The 23608-nt window shown below is 31.7% G+C and overlaps 2 protein-coding genes across 4 annotated transcripts in view; one reads left to right on the forward strand and one right to left on the reverse strand.

The window, feature by feature from the left end:
* Positions 1 to 2871: 2871 nt before the first annotated feature.
* LOC126887972 (28S ribosomal protein S10, mitochondrial) lies at positions 2872 to 5156 on the reverse strand. The gene is made up of 4 exons (XM_050655933.1): positions 4949 to 5156; positions 4673 to 4893; positions 3586 to 3787; positions 2872 to 2992 (listed from the first exon to the last, which is right to left on the reverse strand). Exons 1-4 carry the CDS (start codon positions 4949 to 4951, stop codon positions 2918 to 2920), a joined length of 501 nt encoding a protein of 166 aa, XP_050511890.1. The 5' UTR covers positions 4952 to 5156; the 3' UTR covers positions 2872 to 2917.
* Positions 5157 to 5193: 37 nt separating this feature from the next.
* Positions 5194 to 23608, forward strand: part of LOC126887967 (transmembrane protein 131) — a 103579-nt gene continuing 85164 nt past the window's right edge. For 2 of the 3 annotated variants that reach the window (XM_050655924.1, XM_050655926.1), the window contains exons 1-2: positions 5194 to 5374; positions 5455 to 5510. In XM_050655924.1, coding sequence (XP_050511881.1) covers positions 5281 to 5374; positions 5455 to 5510 — 150 coding nt within the window. In that variant the 5' untranslated portion in view covers positions 5194 to 5280. The remainder of the gene's footprint in view (positions 5375 to 5454; positions 5511 to 23608) is intronic. The other variant, XM_050655925.1, reaches the window with a different exon arrangement.

Raw genomic sequence — 23608 nt, forward strand, 5'->3', positions numbered from 1 at the left:
TGCACATAAAAAAAGTTGCAGCCCTTTGAAGTTACAGAATGAAAATCGATTTTCTCGAATATATCGAAAACTATTAGAGATTTTTTATTGAAAATCAACATGTGGTATTCTTATGGCAGGAGCATCTTAAAGAAAATTATAGAGAAATTTGTGCACCCCCTAAAAATTTTATGGGGTTTTGTGTACGTGCCAATTAAATTATTATTGTGGTACCATTAGTTAAACTCAATATTTTCAGAACTTTTTTTCGTCTTAGTATTTTTTCGATAAGGCAGTTTTTATCGAGATGCGGCTTCTTTTTTAATATATTTACATAAAAAAATTATGGGGGTGTTCTGCCTTTAAACCCCCCAAATGTTTGTGTACGTTCCAATTGAACTATTAGGTACTACGGTACCATTAGTTAAACACAGTGTTGCTAAAACTGTTTTGCCTCTTAGTATTTTTTCGATAAGGCAACTTTTATCGAGATGTGGATTCTTTTTTAATATGGTTCAAAATATAAATAAAAATGTAAATCATAAATAAATTTTCATATTATTACCAAGTCTCCATAATCGTACTTAACCATATAGAAATATGTGGTGGATTTGACAAATATTCAAAATATCTCGATAAAAACTCACTTTTCGAAAAGGTACTAAGAGGCAAAAAAGTTTTTAAAACATTGTGTTTAATTAATGGTACTATAATAATAATTAAATTGGAACGTACACAAAAGTTTGTGGGGGTTTAAAGGAACAAAACCCCCCATTTTAAGAGGTATCCAAATTTCACTATAATTTTTTCTATAGATACTACTGCCATAAGAATGTCACATGTCCATTTTCAATAAAAAATCTCTAATAGTTTTCGATATACATACCTATTGGAAAAGAAAAAATCGATTTTCATTTTGTAAAAAAAGGGGTGTAACTTTTTTTATGTGCACATTTGTACTAATATAAGGTAAGTTAGGTTCAATCGAACTAATTTTGGTCCCAAAATATGTGATTAAAATGACCTGCATTTTTGTTACACCCTGTGTTTTGTATACTTTAAATAATAATTAAAAGCACCATGGGTATATGGGTGTTTCACATATAAAATTGATAAAATATAAAATCGCCGATATAGAATAATAATTTACTAATATTAGATATATTTAGGCGCAGCTGTCTTTTACATACAAATATGTAAACAACACATTTTTAAATGCATTTTGCCGCATATATTAAAGTTACAAAAGACAGCGGCATAGGAAAGGAATGCAGTCAACAAAGAAAATCGATTCGCGGTCTCGCTCTTTCGAATTTTGTTTTTATGAGCTTATTCTCCCTCGTAATGACGTCAATGCGATTTTAAATATAAAAGTTACAGCCAGCGCCATCTAGTGGATGTTCAAATTAATATCGCTTTAGATTCAAAAATCGTTGACAGACCTTCCTCTGGACTGGAGTTTCCTGTTCTGTGTAGGTGAGAACTACTGGCACGTTGGTACGGAAAAGTAAAGACAAAGAATTTAATTGTAAATACTTTAGAATACAAAGAATTTAATTGTAAAAACTCTTTATTGAGCAATTTAAAATCGTAAATGATCTTTGCCTATAGTAGCGTTTTAAAATAATATTCTTTTATTTTTTTTAATTGCATGAATTATCTCAAAAGTGTGAAAGTATTTTCATTTTGTTTTTGGAATCATGCCAAATTTTGGGCGCAGCAAGACTATGACTCAAATTTTTGAGACATTGTTTGGAATTTACAATTAGCTATTAAGATTATTAGCAGAATCTACAATTTTTCCTTCTCCCAAATGTGAAAAATAGGTGCTTGATATATTATGTATTATATTGTGTATTGCCTAAAATAAATGATCGCATCGCAAATGTTTTATTCTGAGAATGAAATTTGTTAATAAATAATTGGTATTACAGGCAATATAATTTTGCAACAATTGTCGAATTATTAAAAAAATATTATTTATGTCTCGAGTAGATTGATTTGTTGTCCAATAAAGCTGAAAATTTGATATATATACTTGGTTCCCTGATCCGAACTGTCTAGCTAGTTTAGTAATAGTTATTTTTTGCTACGTTGGATAAATTTTGACTGACTGGAAATTACTATACAAACAAGCATATGTAATCTTAGCCAATAGTTAAAAATAATGCCAGATAAAGTATCTTACCTGTCAAGAAAGTTAAATATCTGGGCGTAATACTAGACACCATACAGGGCTTCGGTAAATATGCACAGCGAAAAAAGCAGCTCCAACAAAAATAATGCCAAATGACGAGGTTCGGGGACATGTACAAGAAGAATTTCTATGGAACTGGTCCACTCCACTTTATGCAGCTCCAGGATGGCAGCAGCTAATACAAAAACAAAAATACAGAAGAATTTTGGAGAAAGCTCAGAGAAAAACCCTCCGGAGGGTCTCTGCATATAATGACTACAATAGTTACAAGCACAAACCATAAGTATGTATGGTTTGTGGTTACAAGTGATAGCAGTGGTGCCACCATTTCACCTACTACTATCTAACAATTAAAATACTTTGGACATGGTATGAGAGCAGACACAGAAAATATGGAAATACTATTATCCAACGAACCAGGTAGATGGGCAAAGATCATGAGGAAGATCCCCAACAAGATGGATCTACCAAATTACAGGAATATGCAAAAGACCTATGTATAAATTAAAAGAAATGACCAGAGAGAGAGGGATCTTTGGAGACAGACTATATACGATGACCACTACCTCCCGGGGCGGGGGTCAGGACTGAAGAGAGAGATATAAAAACTATCACATTTTGGATCAATTTGTTCAATAACTCCTAAATTAATCACATTTAAAATGGTTATTGGATATAGAGTAAAACACTGTCCGTATTTTTTTATTTTTACTAAAACTAATTCTAAATTATTAAATAAATTTATATGGCATCCTGATTCTTCCCTTTTGCTTCCTCTGGTGGCACTAAATATTCAGGTATTTGTTGAATTTCAACCTAGAATTAAAAGTAAGTTAATTCATGATGAAAAATGAACAGACTTAAAATATGTTTGGAATGAAATTTGATAATCTAGATCAGATTTACTTGTAATATATCATGTCATGAGATTTATACTAAAATTTTTATGTATACAGAAGCATTTTGTTCTAAAAGGTACTAGAAAAATGACAAGCAGTGTATTATTAATAAGCATACAGAACCATTTTGTTCTAAAAGATACTAAAAAAATAACAAGCAGTGTACTATTAATAATTTGAAAACAAAGTGTAATAATATTCTTAAGTTCCACGACAATTTTATCCCTTATACCATTTTGTGTACTGAAAATGTCATATATGAGATAAGCAATAAAAAGAAAATTGAGGCCATGAGAGCCAGAGTGGTCTAACTGATTTTAATGTTACTTTACATAATCAAAGAAAATGATAAGATTTCCCTAGGAAACCCTACAGTTTTCACATATTTGCTCTCCTTGATTTCATATTTCAGTACTCTCAAAGGAGGCATAAGGGATAAAATCATGGTTGAACTTCTATTGTAATCTGACTGTCAAATTAAATAAGTTAAAGAAACTTATCAAATCTTACCTTAGTAGCTTTTAAGGCAACCCCTTCAGGCAAATTCCTCTCTATATATTCCAAAACAGTGTCTGCTGTTGAACCCGTCAAATGTTTGAATTGCACGAAGGAGTAATATGTCCTATATTCATATTGCACTCTGTGTTTCTTATAAATATGTACAGATTTTAAGACTGTATACCTTTCATGGTTGGGTTTTCGTAGTGTCCACCTTAAAAACATACATTTTGTCAATCTATCAATAATTCACATAGAATATATGAATACTTGTAACTCCTGTAAAGAAGGGCACATGAAATACAATAAATGTTTACAAACTTAACACATTCACTGCCTATCAAAGAGGATGAAACTTGGCTAGGAGCCATTTTGTTAAACAGTACCTAACTGAAGCAACCATATCAGTTGCTAGCGCTTGAACGACACCTGATTGGAGTATGGGTTAAAACAAGCATCAGAGAGAGTAGGATTAAAAATGAATTTTGAGAAAACTAAGGTAAGGTTAGCTGAAGAAGTAGATATCACTCTCGACGATTGGAAGATTGAAAATGTAGAAGAATGAAGAATATGTGTACTTGAGACATAAAATAAAACAAGGCAAAGAAAATCAAACTGCAGAAATACCAGAAGAATAATAACAACTTGGATTGCAGTAGGTAAACTAAGCTTTATTATAACAGTCCGAAAAATTCCAGTTAATTTAAAATGAAAGGTTTTGGACACATGTAACCTTCCTGTCATGATTTATGGAATGGAGACCATGACACTTACTAACCAATCTCTCAAAGAGCTCTTGAGAGACATGATAAATGTAAGCAAGAGATCATAATATATGAGAAAAGAAGATATAAGAATGAGAACCAAAGCAAAATGTATTATCTAAGCTATCGCAAAATCTCTAAATGGAAATAGGTAGAGCACGTGGCAAGAGAAAGCAAAGAGATAGTGGCGATCAAAAGCATGTAAACTAGGTATAGCAAGACCACAAAAGATGGATCGACGATAGCTCAAGACAGGCAAATATGGAAAACACCAGGGGATACCTATGTTCAGAACTGAATCAGAAGAGGCTGGTAAAGAAGATATCAATACTTACGACTTGGTGTCGATATCTAAGTGGTTTCCTGTAGTTACTGCAAACTTAGAAAAGCTTTTCAAGACAGCGGGATCATTGCCTCTAAGTTCTAACTCTACTACTTTATATAATTTATCAGGAACATTTGCAGAAACATCTGAACCTGCAGAGGTAACAGCAGAAAAAGTCCGACACAGGGTAGATGTTATGTGGTTTTTTGATAGAAGTTGCCGTAAAGAATTCTGGAAAATAATTAAGAGTAATAAACAATATACAAATAAAATTTTATAAACATACCATGTTAAATTTTGTAAAATTTTAAACATTTGAAACTTAACCTCAATTTCTTCTGATTAAGAGATATTTATTTAAACTACTTGTAACCTTCTGAGCTACTTATTTTTTTGGTAGGTTTTTTGTAACTCTTTTTTGGTCTCGTTCGTTAAGAAAAACAGTAGTTCATCTTCGATTATCGAACGCACCGTTGATGATCCAACTGATAGCTGTCATCCGATGTGATAAAGATTTAGACCACCAGCAATGTCATTAAATGACAGTTAAACGAGCAAATAGGAAGCTTATTGTCGAATTTTTACGGAATATAAATAAATGCTGCTGCAAATGTCAAAATGTTTAGCAACTATTTACCGTGGTATATTTTTACTCTTTCGTTATTGGAATTAATAATTAAAACTCATCCAACACTGCATGACAGCAGTCATGGTAAGATTTTTTTCCAAATTGTGTCCTTAAATGACATTAGCAATATTAGCATGATCTCCAATTTTATATTTTTCTTGCAGGCTTCATCAGCAAAAATCCGAGGTACTTCGATGAAGAATTTTCGCATTTACACGAGGTAAGGAATGTAATTCTAATACGAGCTCTATTTTTCATAAACTATTACAATGTATTATGTGATGCTGATAATGCACAACACAGCTGAGGAAAATATTTCCCTCTTGAATTTATTGAATTATTGTTATTTCTTTGCTTTGGATGTACAAAAAGTTTTGCTACAACTGGTTTAAAATATATTTACGCGCGAGGTTCTTGAACAAAAAATACATAGATTATAAAAAATAAATATATTAATATTGTCATTAGTGATAACATATTTTAAATTTTATATGACAATCTTTTTATAAATGATTAAATACATTTAAATGGCAAATTTATATTTACCAAATATAGTAATCCTTGATAGTATTAATTTATTGATACACTGAAATTTTATTATCCAAAAAAGGCTTATTGATGATTTTTTTTAAAGGAATATCAGCACAATATGTAGTTTTGACACTAGTTCAACACTTTTATACTTACTTAAGTCTTCCTCTTATATCTTACAGTGTCGAGGTAAGTGGAGTAATCAGATTTCTCCATGTCTTTTGGTCAGTAGCTAGTCCTCTGCCTTTCCCCATCCAATATTTCTTTTTGTGAATTCCTTCCCAATATATGCCTTCCATGTCTTGCTAGTCTACTTCTTCATCGATTTTTATCTAATGCAGCTTTCCATACCCTCTTTACAGTTCAAGTCTTTCTGAGGTCATTCTGATACCGCACCTTTCATGTTTTTATGTATTTATTTAATATACTCTACAGGCCTTGTAGGCCTAGGGCTTTACAACTTAACAATTACAATTTTACATAATACAAATGACAATATATAAACTGAATTCGCTCTACCGAGATTCACTTTAACACATTCAGAATAGGAAACATACAACACAAAAATTCCTACCTCACACTATTAACTGCTAAAAACTTAATCTTTCATTAAAAAAAGAAGAATTATTAGAAATAGTGGGAGTGTCTACTAATCTCATAAAATTTTGTGGAGTTTATTTCTACAAAATATGTTTATTTCCTACAATAAATAATTTTCTCATTTGTTATCAATACATTATAATGGTGTAAATAAATAATTATTGATTGGCGTAAGGTTTATGTTATTTTTATGTCTGTTTACTATTAATAATATTGGCTATGAGCAGGTGCGTTGATTGTACAGTAATTTCCAGTCACTTCTGACAACTGAACTTTCCAAAAAAAGAAATTACTAACGTCAGTGTCAAAGTGAATCTCGATAGAGCGAATTCAGTATACTAATGTCTTATATATACTATATGATCAGAGAGTATAATTTGATTTAATGTCTATGTAAAAATTGCTGCACTATTTTTCTCCACTGTATCCTATTTTTTGCTTTCTCTTTCCAGTCTGTAATTTCCATCGATCTTATATCTTCTTGAAACTTTTCGTGCCATCTTTTTCTTGGTCTACCTCGTCTCCTTGTCCCAACGGGTCTTCTTAACAGTACCTTCTTTGGCATTCTTGACCTATCCATCCTCTCGACATGACCTGCCCACCTAATTCTTTGTGCCTTTGTGTATCTTGTAATAGTTGGTTCCTTGTAAAGCATCCTTAATTCTTGATTAGTTCTTCTTTGCCAACCGTCTGCCATATTTTTCCCCCGAAAATAGTCCACAGTACCTTGCGTTCCCACCTCTATCTCATTTCTTCTTCTGTTTTGTTTAGTACCCATGTCTCACATCAGTAGGTGACTGTTGCTCTTATTACACTTTGGTATATTCTGATTTGCATGTTTCTTGATACATAAATTTGATTTTAATAATTTTTTTAAACTGCTGACCTTTTGGTTACTTTTAGCTATCCTGTGCTTTAGTTCATTTTGCTCGTGTCCTTTTTCATCTATTGTATGTGTCCTTTTTCATTTATTATGGCACCTAGATATGTAAAGTGCTTTACTCGTTTAAATTTATATTCTTTTCCATCGAACGCTGTTAACTTTAGCATATCTTCAGGTTCTCTTTCTGTGTTCCCTGCAACATATACTTCTTCTTTTCTTCATTTATTTCTAGGCCGAATTTTTTTGCCTCTCTGACTAATCTTCTCATGATTTTCTTTAATTCAGTATTAGTTTTTGCTAGCAGTGTAAGGTCGTCAGCGAAGACCATGCATTGATGCTCGTTACAGTAGATTGTTTCTTGTGTTTCTATTCTGCTCTTCCTTACAATTGTTTCCAAAACTAGATTAAATATCACAGTTGATAGAGGGTCCCTTGTCTGAGTCCTTTTTTGACTACAAACTCTTCCGATTTGTGACTGTTCCACACTATTTCGTTAGATGTCATATTTAAGGTAGTTCTTATTAGCTTGATTAGTTTTTCTGGTATTTTCATTTGCCGTGGGGCTTCATACATTTGTTTTCTGTTAATTTTGTCTTCATGTATTTCTATAAATTATATACTAAGGATTTCCACACTTTTCACTGCAATCCTTCACTCGACCGTTCTCTCCAGCTCTTTCTGTCTTGCCAGTCCCCTCCTTGTAGATTTCTTCTCTCAGTTGCTTTGTCCACTTCATCTCTGAAGGATCTTCGGGGTCTACCTCTCTTCCTTCTTCCTGTCGGGCTCCACTCTGTTATTCTGTTTATCCAACGATTTTGGTCTGCTGTGCTGACATGTCTGTACCAGGTTAATCTCTTCTGTTCGATGTAGTCTGTTATGTCTGAGTTCACTCCCATTCTTCTCTTAATCTCTGCTATTTATTCTATCTTTTCTTATTACTCTGCAGCTTCTTCTTAGTAACTCTTATCCTCTATGCATTTCTTCGTTTCTTATATGATCACATCTGGTGACTGTGGTTACCACTTCAAAATATTGCATTTCACATGCTTGAATTTTACTCCGAACTTTGTTGTTCACTGTCCAAGTTGCGCTACCGTAGAAGACCGTCGCTCATTTACAATTTTAAATACTTTCATTTTTGTTTTAAGGCTTACTTCTTTTTTCCTAATAAAACTCTTATTTAATGCATAGGTAGTATAGTTGCTCTCATTAGCGTGCTATTTATTTCTGGTTCTATATTTCGTTATCCATGCATTGTTGATCCTAGATACTTGAAGTCCTCTACTTGTCTAGTGGTCTCATTATTTAGCTGTACATTTATATTTTGTTGGGTTTTCGATATTATTTAACCTTCTGTTTTTTCAATATTTAAATTCATCTGATGATGGTGCTGAAACTCTGATGCTTATTATCTGCACAACACAGCTGAGGATAATAGTGCCTTTCCCTCTAGAATTGATTTAGATTGTTGCTTTGGATATTCAAAAAAGTTTTGTTAGAACTGGTTTAAAAGATATTTAAGCACAAGGTACTAAACAAAAATATGTAGATTATGAAAACATTAGATACCTATATTAATAATGTCATTAGTGATAACATATGTGTTCACCAGACCAGTGCGCTATGTCAGCGCTTTGAAACTGTTTAAGATTTTTCGGGTGAACGTCATGTCAATTTAGGCTAAACTTCAACGTGTTGACGAAGCAGTCGCCATTTTATTGAACGTAGTATTTGCATCGCTTCAATCTTGAACGTGTTTAAGAAATATATTGCAATGGCGCGCTGATTTGAAAATATTTACTTTTACAATAGTTTTAATTATAAAGTAATTGAAACTTAGGAGATACATAATTGTATATGCTCACGAAATTGTAAATCTGTGTATTGAGGAATAATATTTTCAACATAATTCATATTTCTCGTGACAATTATTATTTATTTATGGTGGGAATACTTCATCATCATCCAATGGTTCTGCCAAGTCCAGCACAGCCAGCAGCACTAAAAATTATTTCTTGTTCATGTCATTATCAAACTACAATAAAGGTAGTATTATATTATCCATTTTTGAATTAAATTTGTAGACACGTCCAAGTTATCGTTGAACGTAGCACGATATAAAAATAAACAAAAACAACGAATCTCGTTTTAGGTTAAGTTCATAACTCATAAAACATGCGAGAACACAAAACAAAACCAACTATGAAAGTGTCAAACGGAAAAATACCATTCACCAGACTGAACCGCTGAAACACAGTTGTTCAGTTGAAACTTAAACCTGTTATTTCTGGTGAACGCAGATTGTTAAATTTTGTATGACAATCTTTTTATAAATGAATAAATACATTTAAATGTCAAATTTATATTTACCAAATATAATTATCCTTGATAGTTTCAATTTAATGATATACCTAAAATTTTAATTTCTAAAAAGGACTATTGATGATTTATTTTAAATTAATATCGGCATAATATCTAGTTTTTGACACTAGTTCTAACACCTTTATACTAACATACTTAAGTCTTCCTCTTATAGGTTACAGTGTTGAGGAAAGTGGAGTAATCAGACATCTCCATGCCTTTCAGTCAGTAGGTAGTTTCCACCCAATATTTCTTTTTGCAAAAACCTTCCCCATGTCTACATTCCATGTTCTTGCTGGTCTGCCTCTTCTTTGTTTTTTATCTGATGTCAATCATTTGATTTTTTATCTGATTGTCAGGCATTCTTGCCATAAGGCCAAATCCACCATAACTCAGGGCCGTGCTGTGCTAAGATGCGGCGAGGCAGTCGCATCAGGCGGCATAATCAGTAAAATAAAAAAAATTGTCAGATTGTGTAAAAATGCTTTCATAAACTATGGGAAAAAATAAAGTTACAGACAATATGGCTAATGACCAAATGAAAATTTAATGAAATTGCAGAAAATTTTGATATAAGTTCTGAATTTCTAGCTGAAAATGAAATTCGAACCAGAAGAAAAAAGCGTTTATTTGACTACGAAAAATCTGTGGACGAGCCCTTACCAGATGAAACTAAATTTAAAATAAATTTGTTCATCTATGTTTTAGACCAGTGGTTTTCAATGTTTTTGAGCCATGTACCACCAAAATGCTTATAATTATTTTTGGTACCACCTAACTGAAGTATCTATGGAGGTAGGTAATTTAATTAACTACAAATATGCTGGATTTTGGCTGTGGTTTCGTGTTTTGTGTACCACCACACATATTGGAATGTACCACCAGTGGTAGGTATATGTACCACAGATTGAGAACCCCTGTTTTAGACAATGCCGTTAATTCTTTGATTGTTCGATTTTCGCTTCTAGAAACTCATAATAAAAATTTTAAATTTTTATATGGTACAGTAGAACCCCGATTATCCGTGTGCGGATTATCCAGGCTGCGGATTATCCGTGCTATGACTTTCTATTACTCAAATTGCATTTTTGAGGTTTTATCAAAGTAGAGTCACTGTAAACCACTCGACTTTTTTTTTTTTTTTTTATTCCATTTATTAAAATACGTAATAACAATATACAAAAAAAAAATACATTAAAAAACCAAGAGCCGTAGCTATGCTGGTTTTGTGGTAACATAATAAACATAAATATAATAGTAACAGATTACATAACATAAAACTTGTAAGACTACTTTACACTGAAGGTTAAGTTTTCCTATATAGATTCATTAAAGAAATTGTATTAAAGTAAATGATTAAATTATTATTTATTATTAAATTGTTATAGAATTATATTCAATTAAAGCTATCTGTTGTAGTAGTTAGTAAGAAGTAACTCTTTTAATTCAGTTTTAAAACTTTCTAGCCTGCAGTCTTTGATCTTTGTGGGTAACTTATTATACAAAATCAGACCACTTGAGTATATACTTCTTTGTGCACCAGTAGTTCGCATTCTTACGGTTTGAAAACTACCTCCCTGTCTGGTATTATGGTCATGCACATCTTGTATACGTCTTAGAGTAATATTTGTAAGTGTTTGAGAAAGCTTAATTTGATGAATGAATATACAAACTTGTAAAATGTATAGCGACTCAATGTTTAGAATTCCTCTCTGATAGTACAGGTCGTCAGTTGGATGAAGTCTTGACAGTTGAAATATATATTTCACAGCCTTGTTCTGTAACACCATGAGAGGATGTAGCTGTTTTTGATTTGTATTACCCCAAACAATAGTTAGATATGACAAATGTGAATTTATTAAAGAGTGATAGATCATTTTACGCTGTGGGATACTTATAAATTTTGCAATTCTTCCAAGCATACCCACTGCTGGAGCTATTTTTTGACACGTGTTCAATATATGCTGTTCCCATGTTAGTCGATTATCTATGTGTAAGCCAAGGTATTTGGTAACATTTTTTTTAACGAATTTGAATTTTCCAAAATTTAACTGTAACTCTCTGCGTTCTTCAATATTTGAAATTATTGTGTAACTACATTTATTCATATTGAGTGAGAGCTTGTGGTATCTGAGCCAGTCATCTATATCTGTCAGATCTTTTTCTACAGCATATTCTAGCTTTTTGGGATCTTTGTCAGCATACAAGAGTCCCGTATCATCAGCATATAGAAATAGCGTTGATTTTAAAGGCAGATTGGAAATGGAGTTTATATAAATAAGGAACAATGTTGGTCCCAATATAGACCCTTGAGGAACTCCACATGTGATGTCTTCTGCCGTACTAAGTACATTATTACAGAGCACTTTTTGTATTCTGCCAGTCAAATAATCCCTGAGCCATACTAAGGACATACCAGTTATACCATATTGTTCAAGCACTGAGATAAGTAACTCATGGTTAACTGTATCAAAAGCTTTTTGTAAATCTAGTGATACAAATACACAGCTTAATCCTTTGTCTAAGTTACTATATATATCTGTAATCAAATCGGTAGCTGCTGACACTGTGCTGGAATTATGTCTGAAACCATATTGCCGATTAAACCAGGCACCAGTTGTATTCAAGAAGTTTACGATTTGAAGATTTACACATGATTCTAATATCTTTGACATAGCTGTTAAGAGAGATATTGGCCGATAACTTCCTGGCTGTTTTGAGTCTCCTCCCTTATAAAGTGGTATCACTATTGCCATTTTCATAGAGCTCGGGATTGTTCCAGTGACAAGAGAAAGGTTAACTAATTTAGTTATGATCGGTAGAAGCTCCTCTTCAAACTCCCTGATAATATCAACACCAAAGCCATCCCAGCCAGGAGATTTGCCTTTTTTTAGTTTTCTTACGACCTCTTGAACATTAATTTCTAAGACTTGTTGCCATTCAAATATATATTCTTTTGGTGATACATTTATTGGAGTGCTTGTTGAAGGTGTTATGTTCTTTGACAGAGATTTTCCTACTTGTGAAAAATATTTGTTTAATTGGTTTGATAGCTCCTCAGATTTATTATATATCGAGTTCTCATAGTGTAGTTCATGTATTGTTATTGGTTTTTTTGTATTTTCGGCATTATGAATAAGGTGATTGATAGTTGCCCATAATTTTTTACTATTGCCTTGTGCATCGGATAATTTATTCGTGAAATAGTCTTTTTTTGCTTTGCCTACTGCTTTCAGTAGTTCATTTTGCACGGACTTATAAACATCTTGTAAGAACTTACTATTAGGGAATTGTCTATGCCTTCTATAATGAAAATCTCTTTTTAAAACAAGGTTATGTAATGTGACATTAAACCATGGTGCACTTTTTTGTCGAAATCGATTTTTAATTGTTTTTGTATTAAGATTATTTAAATAAACACGTAATATTTCATCACATAAAGAATCAGGTTCATTCCAAATCTGATTTTGCAAGCTGTATATTTCATTTTTGAACTTCAGTTTGTTCAAAGTTGTTACTGTATAATACTTGTCAGTGGTTATAAATGATGTGTTTTTTACCTTTAATAGCTGCAGTTGATGATCACCGAAACCTTCATCTACTATATATAACATTACATCAAAGTTTAAAGTGTTTGTCATCACATAATCAATACAAGTAGCCGAATGATTGGTGATTCTGGTAGGGTTAGTTTTATTTAATATACTAAAACCGTTGGACACAATTGTTTGACAAACTAATTTTTGTGGGATACTCTCTTGAATAAGGTCTATGTTAAAGTCACCTAGTATCCAAACTGGAATTTTTTTATTCACAAATATGTTTAGTGCTGTATCCAGTGCATCAAAAAGTTCATTGCAGTAGAAATCTTGAGGTCGATATACTCCACCCACTATAATACTTTTATCAATCTGTAAAAATAACATTGAACACTTTTTATTATATCTGTAGACTTCTGAGTACTCGTAACAGCTTTTAACAAATAACCCTACACCACCACCTTCTTTATCCCTACAAACAAAAACTGAACTATAACCATTCACATTAAAATATGTTTCTTCGCCCACTCTCAGCCAATGTTCGGCCACTACAATTAAATCTGGCATATTTAACTTAACAACTAACGTTTCAAAGTTCAATATCTTATTTCTCAAAGACTGAGCATTCAGGTAGAGTATGTTAAACTCAGTACTATTATCACACTGTACTTTATCCAGTTTAAATTTTATTTGCAATTTACAATCATTATCCATTTTACTAACGTATTTTCCATTTTACTATAATGTTCACACAAGTAATATTAAAGAGTTTTGATAATATCCTCATTGTGAATGTAAATTGGCTCAGAATCATCAGATTTTTTTACATATACCCTACCATTTTTTGTCCAACAGTATTTGTATTTCCTTTCCTTTTTTAATTTATATACAATGTTAAACAAGTTTCTGTTTGTAAAGGTGAGCTGCTCGTTTATATAGATCTTTGAAGTATTCTCTTTGTTTTTGTTGCAACTCAGCATATTAGATTCCATTTTACGATTTTTTCGTGCTTTGATAAACTTAGTTTTTATATCCCGTGATCTCATCTTTGCAACAATTATTGCTCCATTTTTGGTTTCTTGTTTGAAGCAGTCTGACACATCTTGACTATTAAAATTACATGATAAAAGATCGTTAGCAATTTCCATTAGAACTTCTTTGGGATCTTCATTTTTGATTTGAGTTCCGTGAATCTCTAGGTTACAGGAAAATTCTTTGATTTCTAGTTCACAGATTCTTTTTTCCAGCTGGCTAACTTTGGTTTTTAATTGGATATTTTCTTTTTTCATATCTCGCAATTCCCGTAATGCATTTTGATTTTCCACTGTAAGAGTATCAAATTTGCTGCTCAGGAATTCCATAGATTCTTCCATTTTCTGAAATAACTTTTGAAACTCTGAGATTTCCTTTGATTTGTTTGTAGAAAAATCGACTTCATCCGACTTAACCTCACTTTTTGCACATTGACCACATTTGATTGTATTTCCTTTCATTGCTCCAGATTTTTCTGCACAACTCTCGTGAAAATAATTTCCCTTACAAATGCTGCACATTACAGCATGAACTACCTTTTTTTTGCAGAAAAAACAAAATTTTTCTGTAGAGCTCATTTTTGTAATGTTTACTTGTACTTAACCTTGTATCCTTCCTCTTAAACCCTATATGCCGAGAAGGAGACTCATAATGAAAGATTAATTTTTTCTGTTATCTTTTTATGGTAGGTACATATGCATGTATATACGTACATATGTATTATATATGAGAAATAAATGTTTGGATTATCCGTGCATTTCAATTATCCGTGCCAACGTCCGGTCCCGAGGAGCACGGATAATCGGGGTTCTACTGTATTTTTAAACTGAAGGAAATAGATGATGAAACACTAGAAAACTATTGTATGAATCTTCATTCAATACTTTCAATAGAAAAAGAAAAAAATCTGATGATATAATGATATTTTAAAAGAATTGCGTGATATAAGTATTTCAAATGGTACTATACTCCATGAAACCTTTAGAGGTTTTGAACTATTTGTGCCAAAATGACCTAATTTCTTTATAAGTACCCAAATGTAGTTGTAAACTAAGAATTTTATTAACACTCCCTGTGTCAGTAGCTAGTGGGGAAAGAAGTTTTTCATAATTAAAAATTCTTTACGAAGCTCCATAAGACAAAGCTAAAAAATTTAGCATTTATTTCAATAGAGTTCTCACTAGCTGCTACATCTATCTATATCCACTAGACTACACCAATCTGATTGACGAGTTTGCAAAAAATTAAAATCAGAAGGGTAAAATTATAGTTTTTGTAAATGTTACTTAAGAGCATAGGCGCAAAATTTGCTTGCAATGTTTTTAAATGCATTCACTTTTTTCGAATCCTGAAAAAACTAATCAATATTTTTGAAAAATTTAAACGCAGATTGAAAGATTACATTATTTAGAGGGCCGAAAGTCCCTTAGAATAAACAAGAGTTTTCTTTTGAATAAGATATTTGAAATTAAAAATTACAATCATTTTTTTTTCACCATGTAACCTATTCAAATAAACATTATAGAGACTTTCAGGGACTTTCAAAAATACTAATTAGTTTTCTCAGGATTCGAAAAAAAAAATGAATGCATTGAAAAATCATTGCAAGCAAATTTTGCGCCTACCCACTTAATGTAGTGTTAATACATATTTCATTTAATTTAAAGTATGTTTTGTTTTTAAGGTAACTAAGAAAGTTTTCGTAAGTAGCAATAATATTTAAGGGGCAGCATTTCGAAGACTTGCATCATATTGAAAAGATGTACCGCACGGCTCTGTGATAACTGTTTGGTTTCAAGCATTCCGATATCTCACCTTTCAATTATTTCTTTGTTTTCTTATACGATCACGTCTGGTCGCCCCAGTAACCGCTCACAAATATCGCAATTTGCATGCTTGAATTTTACTTTAATTTTTGTAGTTCACTGTCCCAAGTTTCACTACCATAGAGTAGTACCGGCTCGTATATAGTCTTAATTACTTTCATTTTTGTTTTAAAGCTTACTTCCTTTTTCCTAAGAAAACTCTTATTTAATGCATAGTATAATTTTGTTGCACTCATTACCCTGCTATTTATTTCTGGTTCTATATTTCGATGTCTCAGAAGCCAAGCGGTGTAAGTCAATAAATGTTAAAAATGAGATAATAAAATGTTTGTGAAAGTAAGTAGTTGCAGAAAAATAAGCAGTATAAATAAATAAACAGTTCCTATTTATTATAAGTACAGTGGAACCCCGATAAGTCAGCCTCCGATAACCTGAATCATCCATTTCCATGTCCATTCATTGTTGATCATAGATACTTAAATGGTCTGCTTGTCTAATTAGTCCGTTCTTTAACGGTAAAATATTGCAAAATCTCTAAATTTTAAAGAACCGCTTGGATTGCCATGAAATTTAGCATACACATAGCTTACATGTCAAAGAAAAAAAGTGATATTGTGTCGATATGTGCTTTTACCCCGGGGGTGGTTTTCACCCCCTCTTGGGGGTGAAAAAATATTCGTCCAAAGAAAGTCAGGAAATGGATAAACTGGCTAATTTTAAGTAACTTTTGTAATATAGAGTTTTTTCACAAGTCAATACTTTTCGAGTTATTTGGCAGTGAATATGTTCATTTTTTCAACAAAATAACCACGCTTTTAAACGGTTTTTCGCAAATAACTCAAATAGTAAGTATTTTGTCGAAAAAATGTTCTTAGAAAAAATATAGCCTGTAAAATTTTTAAAAAAATGGTGTATATATCACGTCTCTACACCTAGTAGAAGCAGAGTTATAGCTAATAAAAAATAGGTTCATATTCGTCAAATTCCAAATGGAATACTTTAACGTGAAATAACCAAAAATAAAGCACATTTCGCGGAAAACTCATTAAAACTTATTTAAAGTGTTTAAAAAAAGCTTTATTTTTGTTTAAAAAAAAAAATTTCTAGCATCAAAATTAAACAAGTTACGCTCAAAATAAAGTTAGTCCCTTTTGGTTTTGGTAAAAAAATCGTTAAAATCACCCCCTAATTAGTATCTTAAATGAACTTAATCGTTACGATTTCAAAAGTTTCTTGACTCGTGTATATATTGTTTATATGATCTGTAAGTTTCATCGGTTCAAAGTCCTTATTATTGAAAGGGCTGTAGTTAAAAGGGGTTGAACGAGTCACTGATCAGGAATGTATGCAAATTTAGAAACACCAAATCTTAATCAATTTTTGTCTAACATAAAAACAAAAAAATACATGATATTGAGAAAAGCAAATCTGACTTTTTTTGTTTTTCGAGATTTTTGGTATCTCTAACAATTTTTAAGTTATTTTGAAAAAAAGCATATTTTTCAAAATTTAAATTTTTAAAAATTTTACTTTGAAACCAAATTTTTTCAAAAATTAGCACTTTGAATCGATGAAACTTACAGATTATATAAACACAACATAAGTAAAATAATTTGTGGAGTGGTAACGATTAATTTCATTTAAGTTGCTAATTAGAGGGTGGTCTTCCCGATTTTTTTTTTTGAAAAAACAAAAGGGACCAACTTTATTTTGAGCGTAACTTGCTTAACTTTAATGCTAGAAACTTTTTGTAAAAACAAAAATAAAGCTTTTTTTAAACACTATAAAAAAGTTATAATGGGTTTTCCCCAAAAAGTGCTTAATTTTTTGGATATTGCACGTCGAAATGTTCTATTTAAAATTTGGTGAATATGAATCTATTTTTCATTGGCTATGTTCTATGAGATCCAGAGACCTGACGCGTACACCATTTTTTTTTTACTTTTTTATAAACTATATTTTTGCTAAGAACGTTTTTTCGACAAAATACTTACTTTTTGAGTTATTTGCGAAAAAGCGTCTAAAAATGTGGTTATTTTGTTGAAAAATGAACATATTCACTCGCAAATAACTCGAAAAGTGTTGACTTGGCGAAAAAGCTCTATAGAACAAAAGTTACTTAAAATTAGTCAGTTTACCCATTTCCGGACTTATTTTGGACATATATTTTTTCACCCCCAATAGGGGGTGAAAGTCACCCCCAGGGCAAAAGCACACATCGGCACAATATCACTTTTTTTCTTTGACATGTAAGCTATAAGTATGCCAAATTTCATGTCAATCCAAGCGGTTCTTTAAAATTTAGAGCAAAAACCGTGAAAGAATGGACTAAATGGTCTCATTATTTACCTTTACATTACATTTATATTTTCCATTTATATTTTTTCGATATTCAATATTTAGGTATTTTTATCTGATAATGATGCTGATTATGTGCACATCACATCTGCAGCTGAGGAAAATATTTCCCTCTAGAATTTATTTGAATTATTATGTCTTTGCTTTGGTATACAAAAAGGTTTTGCTAGAACTGGTTTAAAAGATATTTACATGCAAGGTTATTAAACAAAAATACATTAATAATGTCATTAGAGATAACATATTTTTAAAAGTTAAATTTTGTATGACAATCTTTTTATAAATGATTAAATACATTTAAATGGTAAATTTATATTTAGCAAATATAGTAATCATTGATAGTTTTAATTTATTGATACACATAAAATTTTAATGTCTAAAAAGGACACTCTTGATAATTTTTTATTACTATCAGCATAATATTTAATTTTTGACACTAGTTCTAACACATTTTATACTCTAATATATAAATAGAATTATTTGTACTATTTAAGTTGTGTTTTTATTTTATTTTTAGTAATTTTAATTGCTTTTGCCATAAAATTGTTCAATTGTTTACTGTACTTATCAGATTGCATTCCAATTTAATCTTTGCATAATATTTTACATAATTATTATATTGGTTTTTAAATATATTCCTAAAACTGTTTCTTGTGTGAATCATCTGTTATCTAATATTTTGTTTGTAATGAGTTACAAATTGTAACATAAATTATTTAGTGGATCAAAAGTTGTTTCAGTCATCTAATTTGGTCGAATAATGCCCAAAAAGTCCTGGGTTTTTCATGATTTTTTCCAGCTATTTCCATTTTAGTATTGTTTATTTCTGTTTGTATTATGACTGTTGAATTTTTCTATGTTATTTCTACATTTTTGTTTCTATTTCCCATAATTTACTAAGGAATTCCAGTGTTAACACTGTGCGGAGTTTCAGGGTATTGTACATATATAAATTCTATAGGTATATAATATGTATATGTGTTACAGTTCAAGTTGATTCTCAGTTAGAGTTGACTCCAACTAGTTGGAGTCAACTCCAACTGAAACGAGCAGTAAAAGTTGATTTTAAAAATTTAAATCAACTTTTACTAGTTGGAGTTGACTCTTCCTGGATCGATTCAGTAAATGTTGATTATACGAGAATCTCAAGTGCATTTTTGATGAGTGTGCGTTTCTTTGTTTTGACCGTTTCAACTACTTATTAGTACAGTCTGTAACGTCGCCCCCGTTAGATAAATTATTCTGATTCGATTTTTTGCACAAACTTACTCAAAGAAATACATCCGTATAACAATCCTTATAACAAATACACAGGGTGTCACGCGGTACCGCGGTCGAAAAATTGTTTAACCAATTTTTGTTAATCAAATTCACAAAAATAATTTTTATCTCCTCTATCTCATATTATGTAAATGTAAAGGTTTTATTGTGTGAAAATTGTAAATATAGATAGCACTACATGAAGCGTTTAAAGTGTGTCTGAAGTAACAATGTATTTTAAATGGGTTTTACTTTTTCGCACTGTTTTTTAGCACACTTTCATATAATTAAACATCCTTAACTTTCGCCTTCGGGAGGAAATCAGACACACCCTTGCAACGGCAACTGAAATGCTCACAAAACAGCGACCACGGAAGCAAAGATGGATGACAGAGGAAATATTGGATTTAATGGATGAAAGAAGAAAATGCAAACAGCACAAAGCAATGTACAAAGTATTAAATAGAACCATTAAACAAAAAATAAAAATTGCAAAAGAAAAATGGATAACAGAACAATGTGAAGAAATTGAAAACTTATATTAAAAACATGATGACTTCCATCTGTATAAGAAACTCAAGGAATTCACAGGCACGACATACTCACAAGGACCAAATAATCTAATCAACGCAGAAGGCAAACTGATTTCAAGCCCTGAAGAACAAATAAACATGTGGGAAGACTATATAAAGGAACTCTTCTATGACATCAGAGAACCTCCTACATTAAATACCGAAAACGACGAAGGTCTTCCAATACTGAAGTCCGAACTAGAATAATATGCTATACGTCAAGTAAAAAACAACAAATCTGTAGGAAAATATGAAATACCAGCTGAGCTATTGAAGTTAATCAACGAGGAAAACTTAGACCTTCTTCTTGGACTATTTCATAATGTTTACAATACAGGGACTATCCCTAAAATATGGCTTGAATCAGTCTTCATACCACTGCCTAAAAAGAAGAACGCCAAATTATGCCAGGACTTCCGCCTTATAAGTCTATTAAATAACATTCTGAAGTTTTTCTTGCGTATCATACAGAACAGAATATATTATAAAAAATGTGATGAGGTCACCGGTCAAGAACAATTTGGCTTCAGGAAAGATATGGGGACACAAGAAGCAATATTCTGTCTTCAAACTCTGGCACAAAGATACAAAGATCAGCAAGCAGACCTTTTTATCTGTTTCATAGATTTTGAGAAAGCGTTCAATAGGGTGAAGCACAAGACCTTGATAGAAAGATTAAACGACATCGGAGTCGACAAAAGAAATTCTAAAATTATAGAGGCTATTTATTGGAATCAGACGACAGCAATCATAAAGACCAATGGTAATACGTCAAGGCCAATTGAAATACAACGAGGTGTTAGACAGGGTTGTGTGCTATCACCCATACTTTTAACGTCTACTCTGAGGTAATATTTGCGAACTCTTTATCGCACTTTTCAGAAGGAATCAGGATAAACGGTCAGAGAGTAAATAACATCCGCTATGCAGACGACACAGTATTAATGACTGATTCGGACCATAGTCTGCAGATACTGTTGGATAGGGATACTGAGAGTTGAGAAACTCTCAGTAACTACTGCGAACGGGTTACTAATTGGGGGCAGGTAAAGTAAATAACATTCTTCTTTTAATACAACAAAGTGTTACTTTACTGCCGAAATTGAGGGCAAATGAGTACAATAATGAATGATTTTAGTGACGTTTGGCGATAAACAATGATTTTAAACAAATTCGCAAAAATAATTTTTTCACTTCGTACAAATTTTTTGTAGATCCTTTGGGCCTTTTTTCTCTAAAATTGACTATTGTCGAGTTATTAGCGACTTAAAATTTGAAAAACGCCAAAATAACCATTTTCAAGGTTTAATAACTCGGTTAAAGATAATTATTGTGAAAGTCGAGCGAGCGGCCGTGGAGTAACGGCATAATCGCTGGCCTCATACGCCAGTGCACGTGGGTTCGAGCCCTGCCAAAGACAAACCATTTTCATTTAAAATAATGACACGAGTCATCTCACCGTGCCTCGGAGAGCACGTTAAGCCATCGGTCCCCCAGGGCTAGTGTACATCGACACTAGTTACTTGAAACAGGGTTAAAGCTGTAATTGACATCGGCACTGTCCGAAAGGCAAAAATGCCATACGATATTATATATTATGAAAGTCAGAAACTAAAAAAAATCATTGTCATTATTTCATTAATAAGATATTGTGTAAAATCACAAAATACCTTTTTTGGCTCAGAATAACCCAAATGATCTAAAAAAAATTATTTTTGTGAATTTGTCTAAAAAAATTGTTTAAACAATTTATCGATCAAGGTACTGCCTGGCACCCAGTAGATTTGTTATAAGGACCTCTTTTTGAGTAAGTTTGTGCAAAAAATTCGAATCGGAGTAATTTACCTAACGGGGACGACGATAAAGCCTGGACTAATTTGAATATATTCAGTAACACTTTAATTTCTAGAATCGACTGTTTGTGTTAATCAGAATCAACTTTTACTAAATGGCATTAGGAAGAGTATACTTTTCCTAGTTGGAGTCTACTTTTACTAGTAAATGTTGAATATAAATCTTCATTTTATATTTATAATCAACTTTTACTGAAACCAGCCGTTAGAGTTGACTCGAACTAGTAAAAGTCAACTCCAACTGGATAATCAACTTGAACTGTAACATATGTACTAAAAGAATATGTAGTATGTATTTGCAACCGTCTTGGCGTTAGAGTATAAGGTGCCCGCCTGCAAAACTAGCATAGCTTAGCATAATAACTATTCTTGTTTACAATTAATCTTCATATTTCTGCTTCTAATTTACCTACATGTATACATACTATCAAAAAACATTTTTTTTTCTATTATTATTTATTCAAGTTCATGATATAGTTAATATTGTGAATTATATTTTAATATCATTCAAAGATGATTATGAAAAATATTCTATGAGGTCTTAAAGAATAGTCTTAACACGTTGAATGCAGTAATGTATATAACAGTAAAGATTTTCTAGGCTGACAATTTTTTTACTCAAAACATATTTATTTGTTTGAATATTCATATTCATGGTCAACGAGACAAATAGATATGATTCTCAAAACATTGAAAAAGCACTTTTACCTAAAGCATATTTATGAAAGTGTAAAGATACAAATATAGATCAAATAGAAATATTTTTGGGATTATACTTAAATTTGGATTGGACCTGTTCTAAAACCATCTTTTATATCCTACACTATCCTTTATTGGTATAGGTACTACAAATAAAGTCATGTCAAGAAACAGATTTGAACTTCTTCTGAATAATTGGCATTTTACTGATAACGAAAATGCACATATTTCTACAAGACTGTATAAGATAACACCTCTCATAGATCATATTGGACAAAAATTTCAAAACTGTCCTACAGCCATTGATTATAAATATTCCTCTGTACTTATTATTCAATGCTACAGCATAACCATCAATGTGAAGCAATTGCAACTAGGGATGACGGTTTTTGACAAAACACCGGTTTTCGGTTATACCGGTTTTTTTTTGCTTACGATTTAACCTAGCGGTTATAACCGGCCAAAAAAAACGGTTTTTGGAAAAACCGGTTTTCGGTTTTTTTTAATCCAATAGTTTACAAAGTTACATATACAATACACTTTAGTTTGCGATACTCCATTCGACTCGATATCAATATGATCAAAATTAGTACATACTATCGAAAGAACATGTATTACTTTTAACACGTTTGTATATTTGTAGAATAGGTACATTTTAACTCATTTAATACTTCCTGTGTGAGTGTATCGTTTTGAAAACGTAGCGAAATTCTTGGAGATTCGTATTCGTAATCAGTAATTCGATATTCATAGTCAGAGCATTATTTTTGGTAATCAGAAAAAGTCATTCACCCACTTTCAATG

Source organism: Diabrotica virgifera, chromosome 7, assembly GCF_917563875.1.
Source record: "Diabrotica virgifera virgifera chromosome 7, PGI_DIABVI_V3a".
Taxonomy (NCBI): domain Eukaryota; kingdom Metazoa; phylum Arthropoda; class Insecta; order Coleoptera; family Chrysomelidae; genus Diabrotica; species Diabrotica virgifera.

Excerpts from the sequence above, each read along its gene's own strand:
- LOC126887972 (XM_050655933.1), bottom strand. Across the intron at positions 3,788-4,672 it reads TTAGATATCGACACCAAGTC|GTGGACACTACGAAAACCCA; the intron begins GTAAGTATTGAT and ends TATGTTTTTAAG. Across the intron at positions 2,993-3,585 it reads TTGCCTTAAAAGCTACTAAG|GTTGAAATTCAACAAATACC; the intron begins GTAAGATTTGAT and ends TTTTAATTCTAG.